The sequence below is a fragment of the Ranitomeya imitator genome, chromosome 10 (assembly GCF_032444005.1).
Source record: "Ranitomeya imitator isolate aRanImi1 chromosome 10, aRanImi1.pri, whole genome shotgun sequence".
Classification (NCBI taxonomy): domain Eukaryota; kingdom Metazoa; phylum Chordata; class Amphibia; order Anura; family Dendrobatidae; genus Ranitomeya; species Ranitomeya imitator.
Window position 1 is genome coordinate 80,824,821 of NC_091291.1, and position 20,498 is coordinate 80,845,318.

General features: G+C 45.7%; 1 protein-coding gene across 3 annotated transcripts in view; it reads right to left on the reverse strand.

Annotated features, from left to right (window-relative positions):
• Positions 1–20,498, reverse strand: part of MFRP (membrane frizzled-related protein) — a 104,811-nt gene that overhangs the window by 62,678 nt on the left and 21,635 nt on the right. Inside the window, exon 3 of one of the 3 annotated variants that reach the window (XM_069741235.1) lies at positions 6,547–6,649. In XM_069741235.1, coding sequence (XP_069597336.1) covers positions 6,547–6,649 — 103 coding nt within the window. Of the gene's footprint in view, positions 1–4,702; positions 5,061–6,525; positions 6,650–20,498 lie in introns of those variants that run through there. The other 2 variants (XM_069741234.1, XM_069741236.1) reach the window with 2 other exon arrangements.

The following is a 20,498-nucleotide window of genomic DNA, read 5'->3' on the forward strand; positions in this document are numbered from 1 at the left end:
TTCACAAATTGATCCGTAAAAATGAAAAAGTACTTTTTTTTTCACAAAAAATTTTTTTTAGCCTCAATTTTTTCATTTTCACATGGGTAAAAGGATAAAATGGATCCTAAAATTTGTTGGGCAATTTCTCCTGAGTATGCTGATACCTCATATGTAGGGGTAAACCACTGTTTGGGCACATGGTAAGGCTCGGAAGGGAAGGAGCGCCATTTGACTTTTTGAATGAAAAATTATCTCCATCGTTAGCGGACACCATGTCGCGTTTGGAGAGACCCTGTGTGCCTAAACATTGGCGCTCCCCCACAAGTGACCCCATGTTGGAAACTAGACCCCCCAAGAAACTTATCTAGATGCCTAGTGAGCACTTTAAACCCTCAGGTGCTTCACAAATTGATCTGTAAAAATGAAAAAGTACTTTTTTTTCACACAAAAAATTCTTTTCGCCTCAATTTTTTCATTTTCACATGGGCAATAGGATAAAATGGATCATAAAATTTGTTGGGCAATTTCTCCCGAGTACGCCGATACCTCATATGTGGGGGTAAGCCACTGTTTGGGCACACGGCAGGGCTCGGAAGGGAAGGCGTGCCATTTGACTTTTTGAATGGAAAATTAGCTCCAATTGTTAGCGGACACCATGTCGCGTTTGGAGAGCCCCTGTGTGCCTAAACATTGGAGATCCCCCACAAGTGACCCCATTTTGGAAACTAGACCCCCCAAGGAACTTATTTAGATGCATATTGAGCACTTTAAACCCCCAGGTGCTTCACAGAAGTTTATAACGCAGAGCCATGAAAATAAAAAATAATTTTCCTTTCCTCAAAAATGATTTTTTAGCCTGGAATTTCCTATTTTGCCAAGGGTAATAGGAGAAATTGGACCCCAAATGTTGTTGTCCAGTTTGTCCTGAGTACGCTGATACCCCATATGTGGGGGTAAACCACTGTTTAGGCGCACGGCAGGGCTTGGAAGGGAAGGCACGCCATTTGGCTTTTTAAATGGAAAATTAGCTCCAATCATTAGCGGACACCATGTCACGTTTGGAGAGCCCCTGTGTGCCTAAACATTGGAGATCCCCCAGAAATGACCCCATTTTGGAAACTAGACCCCCAAAGGAACTAATCTAGATGTGTGGTGAGGACTTTGAACCCCCAAGTGCTTCACAGAAGTTTATAACGCAGAGCCATGAAAAAAAAAAAAAATTATTTTCTCAAAAATGATCTTTTAGCCTGCAATTTTTTATTTTCCCAAGGGTAACAGGAGAAATTTGACCCCAAAAGTTGTTGTCCAGTTTCTCCTGAGTACGCTGATACCCCATATGTGGGGGTAAACCACTGTTTGGGCACATGCCGGGGCTCGGAAGTGAAGTAGTGACGTTTTGAAATGCAGACTTTGATGGAATGCTCTGTGGGTGTCACGTTGTGTTTGCAGAGCCCCTGATGTGGCTTAACAGTAGAAACCCCCCACAAGTGACCCCATTTTGGAAACTAGACCCCGAAAGGAACTTATCTAGATGTGTGGTGAGCACTTTGAACCCCCAAGTGCTTCCCAGAAGTTTATAATGCAGAACCGTGAAAATAATAAATACGTTTTCATTCCTCAAAAATAATTATTTAGCCCAGAATTTTTTATTTTCCCAAGGGTTACAGGAGAAATTGGACCCCAAAAGTTGTTGTCCAGTTTCTCCTGAGTACGGTGATACCCCATATGTGGGGGTAAACTACTGTTTGGGCACATGCCGGGGCTCGGAATTGAAGTAGTGACGTTTTGAAATGCAGACTTTGATGGAATGCTCTGCGGGCGTCACGTTGCGTTTGCAGAGCCCCTGATTTGGCTAAACAGCAGAAACCCCCCACAAGTGACCCCATTTTAGAAACTAGACCCCGAAAGGAACTTATCTAGATGTGTGGTGAGCACTTTGAACCCCCAAGTGCTTCATAGAAGTTTAGAATGCAGAACCGTGAAAATAATAAATACGTTTTCATTCCTCAAAAATAATTATTTAGCCCAGAATTTTTTATTTTCCCAAGGGTTACAGGAGAAATTGGACCCCAAAAGTTGTTGTCCAGTTTCTCCTGAGTACGCTGATACCCCATGTGTGGAGGTAAACCACTGTTTGGGCACACGTCTGGGCTCAGAAGGGAAGTAGTGACTTTTGAAATGCAGAATTTGATGGAATGGTCTGCGGGTGTCACGTTGCGTTTGCAGAGCCCCTGGTGTTCCTAAACAGTAGAAACCCCCCACAAGTGACCCCATTTTAGAAACTAGACCCCCCAAGGAACTTATCTAAATATGTGGTGAGCACTTTGAACCCCCAAGTGCTTCACAGACGTTTACAACGCAGAGCCGTGAAAATAAAAAATCATTTTTCTTTCCTCAAAAATGATGTTTTAGCAAGCATTTTTTTATTTTCACAAGGGTAACAGGATAAATTGGACCCCAGTAATTGTTGCGCAGTTTATCCTGAGTATGCTGGTACCCCATATGTGGGGGTAAACCACTGTTTGGGCACACGTCGGGGCTCGGAATTGAGGGAGCACCATTTGACTTTTTGAATACGAGATTGGCTGGAATCAATGGTGGCGCCATGTTGCGTTTGGAGACCCCTGATGTGCCTAAACAGTGGTAACCCCTCAATTCTACCTCCAACACTAACCCCCCCACACCCCTAACCCTAATCCCAACTGTAGCCATAACCCTAATCACAAACCTAACCACAACCCTAATTCCAACCCTAACCCTAAGGCTATGTGCCCACGTTGCGGATTCGTGTGAGATTTTTCAGCATCATTTTTGAAAAATCCGCGGGTAAAAGGCACTGCGTTTTACCGGCGGATTTTCCGCGGATTTCCAGTGTTTTTTGTGCGGATTTCACCTGCGGATTCCTATTGAGGAACAGGTGTAAAACGCTGCGGAATCCGCACAAAGAATTGACATGCTGCGGAAAATACAACGCAGCGTTTCAGCGCGGTATTTTCCGCACCATGGGCACAGCGGATTTGGTTTTCCATAGATTTACATGGTACTGTAAACCTGATGGAACACTGCTGCGAATCTGCAGCGGCCAATCCGCAGTGTGGGCACATAGCCTAATTCTAAAGGTATGTGCACACGCTGCGGAAAACACTGCGGATCCGCAGCAGTTTCCCATGAGTTTACAGTTCAATGTAAACCCATGGGAAACAAAAATCGCTGTACACATGCTGCGGAAAAACTGCACGGAAACGCAGCGGTTTACATTCCGCAGCATGTCACTTCTTTGTGCGGATTCCGAAGCGGTTTTACAACTGCTCCAATAGAAAATCGCAGTTGTAAAACTGCAGTGAAATGCGCAGAAAAAACGCGGTAAATCCGCCATAAATCCGCAGCGGTTTAGCACTGCGGATTTATCAAATCCGCAGCGGAAAAATCCGCAGAGGACCAGAATACGTGTGCACATACCGAAACCCTAACCCTAGCCCTAACCCTACCCCTACCCCTAACCCTACCCCTAACCCTACCCCTAACCCTAGCCCTAACCCTAGCCCTACCCCTAACCCTACCCCTAACCCTACCCCTAGCCCTAACCCTACCCCTAACCCTAGCCCTAACCCTACCCCTAACCCTACCCCTAACCCTAACCCTACCCCTAACCCTATTCTAACATTAGTGGGAAAAAAAAAATTCTTTATTTTTTTATTGTCCCTACCTATGGGGGTGACAAAGGGGGGGGGGTAATTTATTATTTTTTTATTTTGATCACTGAGATAGATTATATCTCAGTGATCAAAATGCACTTTGGAATGAATCTGCCGGCCGGCCATTTTGGAAGATGGCGGCGCCCGGGGAGAAGACGGACGGACCCCGGCAGGATCGGTAAGTATGATGGGGTGGGGGGGAGCACGGGGGGGGGGGATCGGAGCATGGGGGGGTGAATCGGAGCACAGGAGGGGTGGAACGGAGCACGAGGAGGGTGGAACGGAGCACGGGGGGTGGAACGGAGCACGGGGGGGTGGAACGGAGCACGGGGGGTGGAACGGAGCACGGGGGGTGTGGATCGGAGTGCAGGGGGGGTGATTGGAGCACGGGGGGGTGATTGGAGCACGGGGGTGAGCGGACAAGAGCACGGGGGGGAGCGGAGCACAGGACGGAGGGGAGTGGGGCAGTGTACCGGGCAGATCGGAGGGCTGGGGGGGCGATCGGTGGGGTGGGGTGGGGGCACATTAGTGTTTCCAGCCATGGCCGATGATATTGCAGCATCGGCCATGGCTGGATTGTAATATTTCACCCGTTATAATAGGTGAAATATTACAAATCGCTCTGATTGGCAGTTTCACTTTCAACAGCCAATCAGAGCGATCGTAGCCACGGGGGGGGGGGGTGAAGCCACCCCCCCTGGGCTAAACTACCACTCCCCCTGTCCCTGCAGATCGGGTGAAATGGGAGTTAACCCTTTCACCCGATCTGCAGGGACGCGATCTTTCCATGACGCCACATAGGCGTCATGGGTCGGATTGGCACCGACTTTCATGACGCCTACGTGGCGTCATGGGTCGGGAAGGGGTTAAAAACGAGGCACTCTTTACTTGGCACACTCTTAAGCACTTGGGGCAGCAGGCAGTACACTGCACACCTTCTTCTGTCTCATACAGAGGTACACTCTTATCAGTTTTGCGCGATAGCACTTTACATGTGGTAAACAAGCAGAGCAAATAATACAAACCTCCATGTTCCGGGTACAGGAACACACGGGCCGATAAGTTACTCTGTGAACCTTGCACCCAAATAGCAGACTGTGATCCCTTAATGGACACTCCTAGAGCTGCTTCCCTCTTCTGTGTCCTCAGCTGCGCAACACCCTTCCTTCACAAGGCCACCCCACGTCTGGCCAACACTGGACTCACTTCTTCCTGGACTCACTAATGGATTTCACCCTCTGAACTGGATCTCAGTTGCTTCTAAAGTTCCTTCACGGTTCTTGCTGCCTTGTGCCTCTCAGCTCCACACCAGTTCTGCTTCTCTCCAGAACTCTGCACCCTCATTTCCCTTCTCCACGTAAACTCTCTAGAACACCTCTTCCTGTCCCTAACCCACAATCCCCAGTACGGGCCTGCCCTAAAGTTGATCTGACATAACTGTCACTGTTTCACTGTTGCTGGGCAAACTTAACCTTTCACCCCATTCCGCACAAGAGTAAAAAGGACGACGATGACATCTTGTGGCTGCTAGTTAGTACTGCAGCCCACAGAGAAATTAACACTTGTTACCACAAGAAACTATATTTCACACAACAATAACTATTGGCATCTTGCCTGGACATCTTCTAGGGGGAACAGGACTCATTGTCCACCCTGTTACAAGTACACAGTGCTATATAATATGATGATTACAATTTATTAAGAGGATAAAACTTTGATGGGAGAGCTTCTTTAAAAATAATAATAATAATAATCTTTATTTATATAGCGCCAACATATTCCGCAGCGCTTTACAGTTTAACAGTTTCAAACACAAAAGTCATAAGTAACAATGTTAACAATACAATAATTAAAGCAAAAAATGAGTTATATTGGCACAAATAAAGATATGTGTACATTGTTATAAGACCCCATTATGAATTTTGGAATAACCTCTTACGTTTTAAACCAAACAGCTCCTTTCAGCTACCGAAGAATTTATGTCTCTTAAATCTTATTATAATAATTATTGTTGTTATGTCACCTGATCAATCATGTGCCACATTCTGGAGTTATTAAATTATTTTAGATTGATGAAAACCAATTAGGACATGAAATAACTTGGAACATTTAGAATTAAATGCTTATGTGATGCATCTTTTTTGTCTGGCAATATGATATGTACTGTATTGGCCATGTGGTTAGTTTACTTTCAGCCACTTGTTGCCACAGTGTAGAAAGAATTCTGCCCGTGGTTTGGGCAGCATGAATTTCTGTCTGGCTGCATGACTGCAGGCAGGTATAGTATCCTCTGAAATGTTCCCGCGTTTCAGAGAAAATATACTTTGAATAGTGGGGCCACAACCAGAGAGGACTAGTCCAGAACCTCTGTGGTTTCCGGGGCCATGCTACGACTCAAGTCCTAAAAGTGTTTGTTTAAAGGGATATTCCAAAAATGATGCATACGGGTAGGATATGGCATCAGCAGGTTACCGTTGCGGGCCCAGATGTCAGATCCAGTCACTACAGCCCGTCCAATCCACTTGCTATTCACTGAAGACCTGGTGGCCATTATTATACTAGTAGCAGCCCCATCATTTTCATTTTCAGGATGTTCAGGGTCTCAGAAATCGCAGGCCGACCAATCATAATGTAATATGCCCTCACTTTTTAAAATGGGAATATCAATTCATAATTTTTGAGTAATTTTTCCAGAATCTCATTCCCTGTACCATTGCTAAGTTACCCAATTTGGTTCTTTTCAATAAAATGAAGAAAAACATTTGCTTTTCTGATTTTTCTGGTAATTTGCACACAAAAAAAATTAAAATTTTCTTAGTGAGTAAAAAATAAGCAGAACAAAATTTACCTTTGAGATTTTTTTTCTTACCGGTGCTGACCTGGCAGGAATTTCGGACAAAATCTCTTTCTGAAGAAGATCCTGTTGACAACAGCTCTGACACAGGGTCAAACACAAGGTTGCAGTACTTCGCCTGTCACAGATAGAAAAACTCATGAGTGAGAGACTGAAATGACGATGTTGAGGGGCAGAGGGTGGAATGTTTAATCTGCTACATATTTAATTCTGTGATCTTATGTTAATGTATAAATATATGAGGGGACAGTACAAAGACCTTTCTGATGATCTTTTTAATCATAGACCTGAAACAGGGACAAGGGGGCATCCTCTGCGTTTGGAGGAAAAAAAGTTTAAGCATAATAACAGACGCGGATTCTTTACTGTAAGAGCAGTGAGACTATGGAACTCTCTGCCGTATGATGTTGTAATGAGTGATTCATTACTTAAATTTAAGAGGGGACTGGATACATTTCTGGAAAAGTATAATGTTACAGGGTATATTCACTAGATTCCTTGTTAGGGTGTTGATCCAGGGAACTAGTCTGATTGCCGTATGTGGAGTCGGGAAGGAATTTTTTTCCCCAATGTGGAGCTTACTCTTTGCCACATGGGTTTTTTTTGCCTTCCTCTGGATCAACATGTTAGGGCATGTTAGGTTAGGCTATGGGTTGAACTAGATGGACATATAGTCTTCCTTCAACCTTAATAACTATGTAACTATGCTACAGATATTACTTTAGATCTTTGGGCAGATTACCTGTCTAGTAACTACCTCCTTTTTGGTTCTACATCAAAGTGCCGTTATATTATATTCTTCAAATATAGATAATCAGCTCTGAAAAGATATAGAATATGTGACAAATATGTAAGACTTTATAAAAGAGATATTATTTAATTGCTGGCATTTTATAAAATAGATCCAATGTGTTAGCACCACGCCGGATCCCAGCTCTAACAGGCAGGGTCTCCGGCGTGTCACTTCACTCACCCGCGCTGCGGTCGGTTCCCCTCTTCCTAATATTCTGCATGCCCCCAGCAGAGCTTCCAGCCATGTCCTTACGGGATGTGCGCGCTCTCGCCCTCTTAAAGGGCACTTGCTATTTCTTCCCCCAGCCAATGGCTGAGAGGCATTATGTATATATTGCTTCCTCCCCAATGGGGAGGTGCCTGAGCAACCTTCCTGTTTTGCAGTCTATGTTGTGTAAGGTTCCAGATCAGTGCCTGTTGCACTCTGGTGCATATCCTGCCTGCTGCACTCTGGTGCAAATCCTGCCTGCTGCACTCAAATGCAGATCCTGCCTGCTGCACTCTGATACAAACTCTACCTGCTGCAGTCTGGTGCAAACTCTGTCTGCTGCAATCTGGTGCAAACTCTGTCTGCTGCACTCTGGTGCACACTCTACCTGCTGCACTCTGGTGCAAACTCTGTCTGCTGCAATCTGGTGCAAACTCTACCTGCTGCACTCTGGTGCAAACTCTGTCTGCTGCACTCTGGAGCAAACTTGCAAACTCTGTCTGCTGCACTCTGATGCAAACTCTGTCTGCTGCATACTAATACAAACTCTTCCTGCTGCTCCATCCAGTATGTCCTCTGGGTCCAGCTGCTGCGCGTCCTTTTGTCTGTCCTGGAGTGGCACCTGGAGTTCATCGGGAGCCAAGTCTAATCTCACCATCGGAGGCTCTAGTGAACAGTTAGGTGCTAGCAATGGAAAGATGTCAGTCAGACACCCCATTACTAACCTCATAGTCAAAAGTATTAAACACACATATAGAAAAGTCCTTTAATTGTAAAAATCGCTCCCCGACAATTAACATTTTTACCCATTTAATACCATAAAATTAAAAGTTATTTTTACCTGTCTATCATAAATCCATAATAAGGAGGTCCAGCAATGATCCCCCATTCTGCTACATCCAAAGACTATGCTGAACGGTGACATCAGTATTGTGATGGCTCAGTACGCCTGCATGAGCACACTGATAGTAGTGTGAGAATGTGGCTGAAGTGATGAGCGGTGACATAATTAAAGTTACCGCAGGTCACAGGCAGTGATTCTCACGGTAACCTCTGTGTGACCCAACCTGTGAACTGCGGTAATCTTACTTATGTCACCGCTCGCAGCATGAGAAAGTTCTCACGCTGTGAGAGGTGACATCAGTAAGGTTTTCGCAGGTCACACATGTGCATGTGTTTATTACTTTTAACTACGGAATTAGTAATGGGGGTGTCTTATAGACGCCTCTCCATTACTTAACCCTGGGCTTGATGTCATAACATTTCACAGCTGACATCCACCTCAAAACCATTACCCAACTTGCCAACGCACCAGGACGGGCAAGTGGGAAGAGCCGAGGTTAACCAACAGAATTGGCGCATCTAATGGATGCTCCATTTCTGGAGCGGTTAAGGGTTGGTGTTATACTGTAAGTCTGGAAGTAGGACAATATCCATAGCCCCTTCCTAGTCTATTAAAATCAGCATGCAGTTGTCTGCTTAGCCTTTGCCGGTTATTAAAAATCGAGTTGACCACACATCATTTTTTGTTGGAGTCCCCCTTTTTAATAACCAGTAAAGGCTTCATAGACAGCTGTGAGCTGATATTAATAGGATGGGAACCTATTTGGATATTGGCCCCTTTCCAGAAAAATAATACCAGCCCTCAGCTCCTTGTTTCCCTCAGCTAGTTATTAACCCCTTACCGGCATCGGACGTACTATACCGTCCGATGCCGGCTCCCCTGCTTTGATGCAGGGCTCCGCGGTGAGCCCGCACCAAAGCTGGGACATGTCAGCTGTTTTGAACAGCTGACATGTGCCTGTAATAGGCGCGGGCAGAATCGCGATCTGCCCGCACCTATTAACTAGTTAAATGCCGCTGTCAAACGCAGACAGCGGCATTTAACTACCGCTTCCGGCCGGGCGGCCGGAAATGACGTCATCACCGACCCCCGTCACATGATCGGGGGTCGGCGATGCTTGTGAATGGTAACCATAGAGGTCCTTGAGACCTCTATGGTTACTGATTGCCCGTCGCTGTGAGCGCCACCCTGTGGTCGGCGCTCACAGCACAACTCCATTTCTGCTACATAGCAGCGATCAGCAGATCGCTGCTATGTAGCAGAGCCAATCGTGCTGTGCCTGCTTCTAGCCTCCCATGGAGGCTATTGAAGCATGGCAAAAGTAAAAAAAAAAAGTTTAAAAAAATGTGAAAAAAATAAAAAAAACATAAAAGTTTAAATCACCCCCCTTTCGCCCCAATCAAAATAAATCAATAAAAAAAATATCAAATCTACGCATATTTGGTATCGCCGCGCTCAGAATCGCCCGATCTATCAATTAAAAAAAAGTATTAACCTGATCGCTAAACAGCGTAGCGGGAAAAAAATTCGAAACGCCAGAATTACGTTTTTTTGGTCGCCGCGACATTGCATTAAAATGCAATAACGGGCGACCAAAAGAACGTATCTGCACCGAAATGCTATCATTAAAAACGTCATCTCGGCACGCAAAAAATAAGCCCTCAACCGACCCCAGATGATGAAAAATGGAGACGCTACGAGTATCGGAAAATGGCGCAATTTTTTATTTTTTTTTTAGCAAAGTTTGGAATTTTTTTTCACCACTTAGATAAAAAATAACCTAGTCATGTTTGGTGTCTATGAACTTGTAATGACCTGGAGAATCATAATGGCAGGTCAGTTTTAGCATTTAGTGAACCTAGCAAAAAGCCAAACAAAAAACCAATGTGGGATTGCACTTTTTTTGCAATTTCACCGCACTTGGAATTTTTTTCCCGTTTTCTAGTACACGACATGCTAAAACCAATGATGTCGTTCAAAAGTACAACTCGTCCCGCAAAAAATAAGCCCTCACATGGCCAAATTGACAGAAAAATAAAAAAGTTATGGCTCTGGGAAGGAGGGGAGCGAAAAACGAACACGGAAAAACGAAAAATCCCCCGGTCATGAAGGGGTTAAAGATAAGGGGGACCCCATGCTGTTTTTAAAATGTATTTATTTATTTCATGCTTGCTAATCACAGACAAGATTATTACAAGGGATGGAAGGCATCTCATATGATGAGAGGTTGGAAAAGTTGGGCTTGTTTAGCTTAGAAAAAAAGACGCCTCGTAGGAAATCTCATTTACATGTATAAACATATGTGTGGTCAGTACAGAGGTCGGCACATGACTTAAGGTACCTTCACACTAAACAACGCTGCAGCGATCCAGACAACGATCCGGATCGCTGCAGCGTCGCTGTTTGGTCGCTGGAGAGCTGTCACACAGACCGCTCTCCAGCGACCAACGATGCCGGTAACCAGGGTAAACATCGGGTTGCTAAGCGCAGGGCCGCGCTTAGTAACCCGATGTTTACCCTGGTTACCATCCTAAAAGTTAAAAAAACAAACGCTACATACTTACCTTCCGCTGTCTGTCCTCCAGCGCTGTGCTTTCCTGTACTGGCTGTGAGCACAGCGGCCGGAAAGCAGAGCGGTGACGTCACCTCTCTGCTTTCCGGCTGCCCGGCGCTCACAGCCAGAGCAGAGAAGCAGAGCGCCGAGGACAGACAGCGGTAGGTAAGTATGAAGTGCTTGTTTTTTTAACTTTTAGGATGGTAACCAGGGTAAACATCGGGTTACTAAGCACGGCCCTGCGCTTAGTAACCCAATGTTTACCCTGGTTACTAGCGAAGACATCGCTGAATCGGCGTCACACACGCCGATTCAGCGATGTCAGCGGGAGAGCCAGCGACCAAATAAAGTTCTGGCCTTCTAGCCCCGACCAGCGACATCACAGCAGGATCCTGATCGCTGCTGCCTGTCACACTGGACGATATCGCTAGCCAGGACGCTGCAACGTCACGGATCGCTAGCGATATCGTCTAGTGTGAAGGTACCTTTATTCCTTCCAAAACCATTCTAAGGACCAGGGGGCACTCATTACGAGTAGAGGAAAGGTGATTCCAGCAGCTAAATGGAAAGGGTTCTTTACATCTAGAGCAGTCAGACTGTGGAATGCCGACCACAAGAGGTAGTAATGGCCGACACATCTCTTAAAAAAGGTCTGGATGATTTCAACAATACACCTTTTGTGAGTTTTAGTTAATTTATTGGCAACATTTACAATTTGTGGAGAAAGGTTGAACTTGATGGACCTAGGTCTTTTTTCAACCTAAGTAATTAGGTAACTATTTAACAGATGGTGGGTGCTGACTACAACTCTCATCAGCATCCCCTGGTCTCACTGATCACAGGGTGCCAGGCAAGGATGATGAGAGTTGTATTCAGCCCCCCACGCCTGGGAACAGCACTAAATGTAATGCTTTTCCTAGCCGCTGGAGCATTTAATGTCATCCATATGTCATCAGTGTGCACGTGTGCGGCACACATTTCGTCCATGGTACCGGAAAAAAAAGATATGTCTCCATATGGTCCATGTGAGAACCTGACATATGGCACCACCATTGAACAAAATGGGTGTGCGTGTTTTCGTATTTGCAGTCCTTAAAAAACGGACCGCACATGGACTTAATAAACGTACGTGTGAAGGAGGCCTAAGAGATATCTCCCTTTTTTTTTATTAATGGACATTATTCATATAGAACATGTCTCTCCAGTGTCAAGGGCAAAAAGTAGACACTGCTAAGTACTAGTGCCTGTAGTTGTGCTTATTGTAGTATCAAAGCATTTTACTACTGTCACAGCTCCAAAAATCTCATTTCGGTTCTGTTTCCTGTTTGATAGCTTTCATTAAGCTCTGTGATTTATTGCTCGGTTTTATAAGCTTTGGGCCAAGAATGTTTTCATTACATAAATGCCTTTGATGAAACAAAAAGAAAAAAACATCCAGATTTTATGTACAGTACAAGAAGAAGAATGCTTTGACAGATAGAACAGAAGTTGTAACTATAATATTCAGCCAATTTGGAAGCTTTTGGGATTGGCATCAGAGCCATTGGTTTCCAGCTCTGCCACTTATACCAAGAGACTGCAGGCTACCTCCAATCTGCGGCCAGCGAGAGATTGGTGCCACACAGGGGTGGCACGATGTACTGATTCCAAAATCCTTTAAGTTTGGGACTTTTTAGCACCTTGAGTTGAAGTTTTTCTTATCCCATTTTGGGGCAGCTACAATGTTTTGGTCACTTCTTATTGTATTATTTTTCAGTGCCGTGACAGACAAAAAAATGATAAAAATGTATGCAGTTCTGATTTTTTTTCTCATTACATCATTTACTGATCTGGATAATTAATTTTGTATTTTGATCAATCTTTTTTTTACTTTATTTCTTTATTTTTAATGAGGAAGTGGAGGTTTATTTGACTCTTTATTTTTTTTATATTTGTATGTGGCACCCCTAGGGGTATTTGCCACAAAAATAGTTACTGACACTAAATACAAGTACTAAGATAGCAAAACTGCACTACCACCTCCGGCCAGAAGGGGGAGCTCCAGAGACTCCCCTTGATCCATTCTGGTCTGAGAGAAGAACTGGCAGTTGGGCTAAGGAACTGAAAGTGAGAGGTCATACAGCTGAATTTCTAACAGCCCTATGACGGCTTCCAGGCCCAAATCACCTGCCTGAGGAGAAAAGGGACGGAGAAAAAGGACATTGTGAGAACCGGGTAGCATTAATCACTACCCAGGACAGGCGCAAAGACGGATACCGGATCCGTGGCTGTATTCATTATATATAATACAGCAACCGGAAAAACGTGAGGTGATATCAGCTTCACTAGGGCCGGACGCAGCAACAGACACAGAGTTCAGCGGTACTCCTGAAGGGGGTAAGCAGATAAAAGGACTCGGGTTGCCCGTCGAACCAGGACCCGGAGGGGACAGATTGGGCCGGCAGCCAGTTCACATACAGCAGCAGGGCCACACAGAAACTGCGTACAATAAGAGGTGAAGACCCCGGCAGGGTCAAAGTAACTCAGAGTTCCCATACAGACTCCGGTGACAGGACTGGTTGTAAATCCCTTTATGTTGAAGTAAACTGGTTAAACGTTTCAGTGCCTCAGACTTTCATTTGGACAATAGCTATCTATCCAGGATCAGGATCATCACCGCTGAGAGAACCTGCTGCTGATCAAGTAAGTGCCTGTTCCCTCATGATACCCCTTACACTGTGCATTGCCTGAGGCCACAGCACCGGGTCAAGCCACCCGTGACATCTCCGTCAAGAGACAGACCCCATTGGTCCGGTGCTGGGTACCCCGGTCTCCTGGGCGTCACAATTGGCGTCACGAACAGGATCCAGCCAGCCCGTATACCGGGTATTGTGTGCCGTGATTGGAGCCCAAAACTGTGAAAACTTGGATGAAAAATCTTGAAAATTGACTTTATTAAAGAAAATTCCATTTCCCATTAAAAACTATTGAAAGTGACTTTTCCCCATTGGTTATAATGGAGTAAAGATGGCCGCCATCACCTCATAACCGTTAGGCACGAGACTGTTAATTGAGCTACGCCATTACCTGAGCCTCAGTCTGACTGAAAAACTTCAGAATCCGCCATTACAGAGCGCGTGGCGGGCGGGAGCAGCAGGGGGCGTGTCATTGTGGGCGGCACCAAGCTGAGCGCTCTGACGTCAGAGCAAGGGGAAAATCGATGCTGCTGCACAGCGGAACGAATCTACACTATCCCGACGGAAGCGGAGGACCGGAAGGGTCCGGATTAACTAAGGGGGCACAGTATGTCGCAGCACGGAGACGCCGCAGCACCCGGCGACGCTAATGCAGCTGAAAGACAGAGTGTCGATAGAGAGTCCAGTAGCGCAGCGGTGCAAGGAGTGGCGCCCATCATGCCGGTGCTGATGCCATATACCCCGGGTGGCCCGTGGCTTCCAATGTATGAAGGTGAGCCTAATACCCTTGACGATTTCAGAGAAAAGATGCTGGCCCATTTTGACATGTTCCCCGTGGGTGAAGTTCAGCGTGTTAGTCTCCTGATGATGCAGTTAAGTGGCCATGCTAAGCGAGAAGTCACAGCATGGGCAGCTGATCTAAAAGGCACTGTTGAACGCATATTTGCTGGATTAAAAGCTAGATTTGAAACCACTGCCAGCAGCAAAGCTAAGGTACGATTCTTTAATTGCAAACAAAAAGCTAATGAGGGCGTGAGAGACTTTGCCTTAAACCTGCAGGAAGCCCTTAAATCACTTACACTGGCTGAACCCATTTTTAACACCGGAGCGGATAAACTGCTAAGAGATCAATTTATTGAGGGACTCTACACCCCTTCTCACCGGGGGCATGTGAGCATGCTTGTTTTTAAGAACCATGAATTGACAGTTGCCCAATTAAAAGAGAGCGCTATACGTCTCCAGCTGGCAGAGGCACCTCGGGATCAGGATCCTGCAGAACCCATGGCAGAGGCACCTCAACAACAGGGAGTGCCAGTGACATCAGCTATGTCCGGGGCCATTGCTAAGCCCCTGGGGCACAGTACTAATGAGGCTCTTCAACAAAAGCTTGACTCTTTAACTGATGTTGTTGCTTCAATGGCTAAAACCATGCAGGAGATGAGAGGACCCAAGATGGAGTTGGCAAACCGTAGAGAGGATGTTCCATGGATGAGACCCCGGAGATACCCGACATGGAGAGGACGACCCCGCGACCGCTACCAACCGGATGGACAGCCCATTTGCCGCCGTTGCCAACAGCCAGGCCACTTTGCACGAGATTGTGATTTAAATGGGAATCCCCTGGGAATGCGGGCCGCTTCACAGGAATGAATTTTCAAGGCCCAACACCCTGGCACGACAGGTACATCGGAGGACGACCCATTATCCCTATCATGCTGGACGGAATGCCCCTCAACGCTTTGCTGGACACAGGTTCCCAGATTTCATCTATACCGTATATCCTTTATAAGAGGTACTGGGCTGATGCAGATATTGATAAAGGGCCCTCTGATGTTGAACTAGATATATGGGCCAGTAATGGTAAGTTGGTACCGAAACTAGGATTCAGCGAGATGACCATAAAGATTGGTAAAGTAGAATTGAAGAAACAGGGTATAATTGTTGTTGATGTTGACCGGCGGAACTGTGAACCAACTGTATTGATAGGAATGAATGTGTTAGAGAACTGCTTTGCTGAAGTTATTTCTGTCTTACAGCAAATTGCTGAAACTGCCCAATCCTACCAGCAGAGAGTTCTCCGGAGGGAAATAAAAGTATTGATATTAAGGCAACAGGTAGAAGTTGCAGGTGGAGAAATCGGCAGTGTGAGGGTAAGTGATCCAACGTCTATTGTAATCCCACCAAAAACAGAAATGCTGGTATGGTGTAGAGCAGCCATTGGTACTAAGGGACGAGATTATCAAGCCTTAATAGAACCAGTGTACACCGACAGCAGGCCCACTATACTCACAGCACGAGGGGTAGTCGAGGTACACCGGGGACGAGTGCCGGTACGACTTTTGAACTGTGGAGAGGAAGAGGTCACTTTGCCAAGGTATGCTACAGTGGCAAAGCTATATACTTTTGACAACAATGCCATCACAACCATTGAGCCCTTAGAACCAACCTGTCAGGTGGAAGTCAACGGCTCAGATGGAGAATTGGAGGATTGGTGCCAACAGCTACACGTGGGCATAAATTCAACACCTACCCATCAAAAACAAGGGGTGTATAGGCTAGTGACGGAATATGAACAAGTCTTCAGTAAACACCCATTGGACTTCGGACGGATAGAAGGGGTAGAACACACAATCCCCACCTGTGACCATCCCCCAATAAAAGAAAGATATAGACCCATACCGCCCGCTCACTATCAATGTGCAAAAGATATGCTGAGGGAGATGAAACAGGCCGGGGTAATAAGAGATAGCTGTAGCCCCTGGGCGGCCCCTCTAGTGATTGTCAAAAAAAAGGACGGAACCATGAGAATGTGCGTAGACTACCGGCAGATTAATAACATCACCCATAAAGACGCCTACCCCTTGCCTAGGATAGAAGAGTCCTTGACTGCTTTGAAATCTGCTAATTATTTTTCCACCTTAGACTTAACAAGCGGGTATTGGCAAGTCCCTGTGGCTGAGAGAGATAAGGAAAAGACGGCATTCACCACACCAATGGGTCTATGTGAATTTAATCGCATGCCATTCGGACTCTGCAACGCATCCGGTACCTTCCAGCGGCTGATGGAATGCTGCCTCGGACACAAGAACTTCGAGACCGTCCTCCTGTACCTAGATGATGTGATCGTCTACTCAAAGACTTACGAACAACACTTAAAAGACCTGGCAGAAGTGTTCGAAGCCTTATCCAGGTATGGCATGAAAATCAAGCCATCCAAATGTCACCTTCTCAAGCCAAAGGTACAGTACCTGGGACACATCGTGAGTTCGGAGGGAGTAGCACCGGATCCCGAGAAAATAAGCGCCATAAGGGATTGGCCAAGACCTACCAACACAAAAGAAGTGAGGCAATTCCTGGGATTGGTGGGTTACTATCGCAGATTTATAAAAGGATTTACCAAGTTGGCAGCACCCTTGCAAGACGCCTTGGTAGGGCAGACGAAGAAACCTTCAAACCGAAACCCTCCTTTTCAGTGGAATGACGAAAGGGAAGACTCCTTTGAACAACTAAAGAAGGCACTAACCGGAGAAGAGGTTCTGGCATACCCAGATTACCATCAACCTTTCATCCTCTACACCGATGCCAGTAATGTGGGACTAGGAGCGGTGCTGTCACAAAAGCAAGAAGGTCGGGAGAAAGTCATCGCCTTTGCAAGTAGAAAGCTCCGGCCTACTGAAAGAAATCCAGAAAATTATAGCTCCTTCAAATTGGAACTACTGGCAGTAGTTTGGGCTGTGACTGAACATTTCAAACACTATCTGGCCGCTGCAGAATTTATTGTCTATACTGACAACAATCCGTTGACCCACCTGGACACAGCCAAATTAGATGCGTTAGAACAGCGATGGATAGCCCGGTTATCTAATTACAACTTCAAGATCAAGTATCGAGCAGGTCGCAAGAATGGAAATGCCGATGCCCTATCCCGGATGCCACACTTGAGAGATGTAGAAGAAGAAACGGGGGAGCTTGAAGAAATTGAACTACCAGCCTTCCATCATCCCAAGGCAAAACATCATCAGTCGAGTACCTATCAGAAACAACAAGAGGTGAATTTTAATCCGTTAGCACACCATAGATGGGCTGACACCCAAGACAGCAATCCAGCTGTGAAGTTGGTGAAGGAACTGTTAACTGAGCAAAGTGCATATCCCGATGAGGATGCCCCAGAAGAGACGCATCAACTCTGGAAAGAGAGAGGCAAAATGTTCCTGTATCAAGGGAAGCTCTGTAGAAGGTACACCAATCCGAAAACACATGAATTGGTTTGGCAGATTATCGTGCCTAAACAAGATGTCAAGATGGTCCTCGAAGCTTACCATAATGGTGCTGGTCACTTCGGTTGGAAAAAGTTAGAAGTACTTCTAAGAGAAAGATTTTATTGGGTCGGGATGAGAAAATCAATCGAACAGTGGTGCAGAATTGTGGCCCGTGCAACCTCAGAAGAAACGATCAAAAGAACCAAAGAGCACCACTGCAGCCCATAATCACCAAACAACCACTTGAACTTGTAGCCATGGACCATGTGAAGTTGACAGCAAAAACAGCAGCCAAAGCGTTCCAAACGTACTTTTGTAGACCCCATGGATATCCGGAACAGGTTCTCACCGACCAAGGTACAGCCTTTGAATCAGAGATCTTCAGAGAATTCTGTAATATGTATGGTTGCAAAAAGATCCGGACGACGGCCTATCATCCACAAACAAACGGCTTATGCGAGAAGATGAACCATATTGTAATAGACCTACTAAAGACTTTACCTGAGACAGAAAGGAATCAATGGCCAGAGAAATTGCCTGACTTGGTGGATCTGTATAATCATGTTCCGGTGAGCTCCACCAACTGCACCCCAGCTTACCTTATGCGTGCAAGACCCGGCCAATTACCAATCGATCTAGAAATGGGAATTCTGAAACCAGACGCAGAAGTTCAAGACTCCAATTGGGATATCATACGGCAAAAGCAGTATCGCCAAGTGCAAGAGAGTGTGGAAAGAAACCTTCAGCAAACTAGAGAAAGACAAGAGCGAACTTTCAACCAGAATGCTCTAGCGACCCCATTAAGACCGGGTGACCAAGTGCTCAAGAGAAATCGTCGAACCAATAAACTAGACAATCAGTGGGAAGCCGTACCCTACACAGTTTTACCAACAAGAATGGATAATCCTAAAATGTGTCTCATTAGCAAAAACGGAGGCTTAACATCTGTACTAGTGTCAAGAGACAATCTTAAATTATGTCCGGAAGCATTGAAGGAGCCAGAAGTTGTCCAGCCAGAACCAGAAGTTATTCAACCCATGCAGGTCCAACCAGTAAAGGAAAAAGTAGAGGAAATGTATCACACCTGTATAGGAGACTTTCCCAAAACCCTACTAACATACCATGGTGCAGTAGTGGTTCCCATGGTGGCCTTTTACCCAACACCGAACCCAATACCAGAAGTCCCAAGACAGGAAGAGGCTGACCCCGTACTACGGGAGGTTCCAGGCCAAGAAGAACAGATTCCTGATCAGAGTAATCCCATTCACGGTGGACTTGCCAACTCCATAGTCGTGGAATTATCTTTAGCAGAGCGGGCAGATACTACATCCGCAGTAAACAGTAGTACACCACATGAAGAGACACCGCTATTACGTAGATCACAGCGTAGTACCCAGGGTCAATTACCGGCCAGGTATGCGGATTACCAACTATAAAACTATAGTCATTGTTATCATTCTGCAACGTTTAAGCCCAGTACCTACAGAGACTTGTCTGTATGAACTTCTTGCATATTCTTGAACTTTTTATCAGCCCAGAGGCACTAACTCAAAGCTCCGGAAAGACTGCTTTTTGAACTTTGCTTTTTGCTCTTTTTGAACTTTCTTTAGACTTTATATTGACAACTCTGTTGGAAAAATGGAACTAAATTCCTGAACACAAAGTGCAGTGCCTTTCCTAGTACCTTCAAGGATAGAACTGTATTAATGGACGCTATTTGAAGTGACTTTTTACAGAACTCTAATTTTGTTTCCTTGAGTGGTTTTTGTAACTTTTCATTTTTAAGACTCTGTACATATTAATTGTTATTTCAAAATGTTATCGTCCAACAGTCCCGGAGTACTGTTCTTAACTAAGGGGGAATGTGGCACCCCTAGGGGTATTTGCCACAAAAATAGTTACTGACACTAAATACAAGTACTAAGATAGCAAAACTGCACTATCACCTCCGGCCAGAAGGGGGAGCTCCAGAGACTCCCCTTGATCCATTCTGGTCTGAGAGAAGAACTGGCAGTTGGGCTAAGGAGCTGAAAGTGAGAGGTCATACAGCTGAGTTTCTAACAGCCCTATGACGGTTTCCAGGCCCAAATCACCGGCCTGAGGAGAAAAGGGACGGAGAAAAAGGACATTGTGAGAACCGGGTAGCATTAATCACTACCCAGAACAGGCGCAAAGACGGATACCGGATCCGTGGCTGTATTCATTATATATAATACAGCAACCGGAAAAACGTGAGGTGATATCAGCTTCACTAGGGCCGGACACAGCAACAGACACAGAGTTCAGCGGTACTCCTGAAGGGGGTAAGCAGATAAAAGGACTCGGGTTGCCCGTCGAACCAGGACCCGGAGGGGACAGATTGGGCCGGCAGCCAGTTCACATACAGCAGCAGGGCCACACAGAAACTGCGTACAATAAGAGGCGAAGACCCCGGCAGGGTCAAAGTAACTCAGAGTTCCCATACAGACTCCGGTGACAGGACTGGTTGTAAATCCCTTTATGTTGAAGTAAACTGGTTAAACGTTTCAGTGCCTCAGACTTTCATTTGGACAATAGCTATCTATCCAGGATCAGGATCATCACCGCTGAGAGAACCTGCTGCTGATCAAGTAAGTGCCTGTTCCCTCATGATACC